This window comes from Orycteropus afer, unplaced genomic scaffold (assembly GCF_000298275.1).
Source record: "Orycteropus afer afer isolate SDZICR_OR568_19922 unplaced genomic scaffold, OryAfe1.0 scaffold01057, whole genome shotgun sequence".
NCBI classification, from domain to species: domain Eukaryota; kingdom Metazoa; phylum Chordata; class Mammalia; order Tubulidentata; family Orycteropodidae; genus Orycteropus; species Orycteropus afer.
The window spans coordinates 97654-101446 of NW_006922644.1; the positions used below are offsets into that span (position 1 = coordinate 97654).

At 42.9% G+C, this 3793-nt stretch overlaps 1 protein-coding gene across 1 annotated transcript in view; it reads left to right on the plus strand.

The window, feature by feature from the left end:
• The window catches only part of FLT3 (fms related receptor tyrosine kinase 3), a gene marked incomplete at its 5' end in the record, with an annotated part of 119415 nt that overhangs the window by 24272 nt on the left and 91350 nt on the right, over nucleotides 1–3793 (plus strand). The window contains 1 exon segment of the mRNA XM_042783406.1: nucleotides 3426–3555. Coding sequence (XP_042639340.1) covers nucleotides 3426–3555 — 130 coding nt within the window.

Consider the following 3793-nt stretch of genomic DNA (forward strand, 5'->3'; position numbering starts at 1 on the left):
TTTGCTTCTGTGAAGATTGACAGCCTTGGAGACCCTGTGGGGCAGTTCCACTCTGTCCTCTAGGGGCGCTGTGAGTCAGAATCGACTCCACAGCAGTGGGTGTGGTTTGGGCTTTGCTTCTGTGAAGATTGACAGCCTTGGAAACCCTGTGGGGCAGTTCCACTGTGTCCTCTAGGGGCGCTGTGGGTCAGAATCCACTTGACTGCAGTGGGTTTGGTTTGTTTTGGGCTTTTTTTCTGTAAAGGTTTCAGCCTTGGAAACCCTATGGGGCAGTTCTACTCTGTCTTATAGGGTTGGAATGAGTTGGAATCGACTTGATGGCAGTGGGTTTGGTTTTGAGAGTTTTGTTTTTTGTTTTTTTTTTTCTGGTGAGTATATATAAAGCAGTGAGAACTCTCATGTTGTGCTGTGTAAAGTAACGTAACCACTTTGGGAAACAAATTACCGTCCTGTAAAGCTGAACTTACTCATACCATATGAACTAACCATTCTACTCCTAGGTAAATTATTAGAGAAACCGGTATGCATGTGCCTCAGTAGACATGTACAGAATATTCATAACACTATTGTTAATAATGCAAAAAATTAGGAGCAATCCAAATGCCTGCTGTCACATAGGGGTCACTATGTGTTCTTGATAGTGGGTGCAGGAGTATTTGTTTATATTATTGCAGTTCAAGATGTTCCCTTCTTTTATTTATGCAGCAAATAAAAATGGGACAATACATCGGGATATATTCACCAGTGGAATATTATACAGCAGTAAAAATGAATAAACTAGATACGTGACATTGTGCATTTGTCAAAACCCATAAGAGTATCAGCATAAAGAGTGAACCCTGATGTAATTCATGGACTTTTAGTTAATAATGTTGTTGTTTTAGGTGCCAATGAGTTGATTTTCAACTCATAGCGAGCCCACGTGACAGAGTAGAACTGCCTCATAGGGTTTCTGAGGCCATAATCTTTAAAAGACCAGATTACTAAGTCTTTTCTCCTGTGGAGCTGGTAGGTGGGCTTTGAACTCCTGACCTTCTGCTTAGCAGCAGAGTGCTCAACCATTGTGGCCACAGGCCTCCTTTTAGGTAACAATAATGTATAATTGGTTCCTCACAGTCATAATGAATGTACCACATGAGTGGAATGCAAGATGTAAATAAGAGGAGAAAGTATGCAGTGGGTCGAAGGAGTGTGTGGGAACCATCTGAACTCTCTGCACAATTTCTTTGTAAACCTAAAACTAAAAAAAATAATTAAAAATTTAAGAAGTGAATGAACTAGAGAACCAATTGCTGTGGAATGGATTTTAACTCATGGAAACTGTACAAGTTGCAGAGTAGAACTGTGCTCCATGGATGTTTCAAGGCTGTGGCTTTTCAGAAAAAGGTCACCAGGTCACCTCCAAGGTGCCTCTGGGTGGGTTCAGACTGCCAACCTTTTAGTTAGTAGTTGAGCACTTCACTGTTTGTGCCACCCAGGGCCTCTGAATGACCTATGTTCTGTGTCCTGTAGCATCGATTCCTACTCACAGTAACCCTATATGACAGAGTGGAATTGCCCCTTAGGGCTTCCTGGGCTGTCATCTTTATGGAAGCAAGGCTCAAACCAAACCCACTGTTGCTGAGTAGATTCCAACTCACAGCGCCTCTAGAGAACAGAGTGGAACTGCCCACAGGGTTTCCAAGGCTGTCAGTCTTCACAGAAGCAAAGCCCAAACCACACCCACTGCGATGGAGTCGATTCTGACTCACAGCGCCCCTAGAGGACAGAGTGGAACTGCCCCACAGGGTTTCCAGGGCTGTCAATCTTCACAGAAGCAAAGCCCAAACCACACCCACTGCTGTGGAGTCGATTCTGACTCACAGCACCCCTAGAGGACAGAGTGGAACTGCCCCGTGGGGTTTCCTAGGCTGTAATCTTTATGGGAACAGATCGACAGTTCTTTCTCTCATGGAGCAGCTGGTGGATTCAAACCACCAACTTTTCAGTTAGCAACCAAAAGCTTACCCATTATGCCACCGAGGCTCCTTGAGTGAACTCAACTCATTGCCATTGGGTTGGATCCGACTCATAGTGACCCCTCCTTGGGTTTCCGAGGCAGTATCACTACGGAAGTAGATTGCCCAATCTTCCTCAGAAGGAAAATTAGGCAATCTATGAGCCGGAAAAAAAAAAAACCTCACTGCCATTGAGTCGATTCCGACTCATAGCAACCCACTTTGGTTTTCTGAGGTGGTAAATCTTTATTGAAGTAGATTGGCTAGTCTTCCTTCCTAGGAGTGGCTGGTGGGTTTGAACTGCCAGCCTTCTGGTTAATAGTCAGATGCCTTAGGCACTGGAACACCAGAGCTCCCTGATCATACTATAGCTCCGTGCAACCATGGATGAATCTGAGAAACATAAGGTTGGATGGAAAAAAAAAAAAAAAAAAAAGTTGTAGAAGAGAGTGTGATGGCATATTTTAAAATTCAAAAACAACAAAATTAATCAACATATGGTTTAGTGACACATATCTATGTGGCAAAACTATTTTTATTAGCTCAGAAATGGTTAAGTACAAAATTCAGGCAATCAGTTACCTAGGATGGAGAGATGGGGAGGAACCCAAAAGTGGATTCAAAGGTATTTATTAATATCCAGTCATTAAGATGGATAGTGGGCACAGGAGTATTTGTTTATATTATCGCAGTTCAAGATGTTCCCTACTTTTGTTTACGTATCAAATATCGCATCCCTTCTCAAACAAAGTTTATTACAAGGAGGGAGACTGGAATTCAGAATAAGAAAACACTCTTTAAGTAACAACAACAACCAAAAGAATGTGTTGAAAATGGAATGACCTGCCCTTGGGGTGCAGGAACTTCTGTCTCTGGAGAGGTCCAAGCAGAAGAAGAAGGGGTGTATGTTAAGGATGGTGGAGGGGGGACAGACGGGGACAGACAGGTGGAGGTGGGGAGGGGGCACCCAAGGTGACAGTGCAACTGTGAATACGAGGTTCAACTCAACCTCTAAATTCTGCTCCAGTTCCAACTCCATCCAGCGGGACTTCTGCATTTCTAAATCTCAATACATCCTGGCTTAGTTCTAGGTAAAATTATAGCACAAAAGTTGGGTTTTCAACTGTGTGTCAAGTATGGGTTTCGAACTGCTATGTGTTTGCTAGTTTTCTTTGCCTCACACGTACCAATATTTGTATTTTCACACAGCTTCAACTCCACTGACTCTGGTTTAACTCAAAGCAGTCGGCCAAAGGGTCGGCCAGAGTTGAATTTAGTATATTGGCCATGGGGGGCGGGAGAGGGCAGAAGACACCACTATGGTGTAAAATATTAACTTGTCTTGAGGAGGTAGTATTTTTGTTTGTTTCTTGCTATGAAACCATTATTTTAAAAATATTAAAATGCTGCTCATTGACGATGCTTTAGATACACTGCTTTACACGTTAAGAAGACCCTACTTCAGAAAGATGGACAGTGAGGATGCACTACTCTGTGTCTCTGACAGCGTTCCGGAGCCTGTGGTGGAATGGGTATTTTGTGATTCACAGAGTGAAAGGTATGATGTGTGTAATATAACAATAATATATTATTATATTACATATATTACATATATATTATTATTATTGTAATTATTGTTGTTGTTGTTATGTGCCATTGAGTCAGCCCCAACTCATAGCGACCCCTCCTTGGGTTTCTGAGGCAGTTATCACTACGGAAGTAGATTGCCCAACCTTCCTTCCGAGGAGTGGCTGGGGGGTTTGAACCGCCAGCCTTCTGGTTAGCAGGCAAGTACC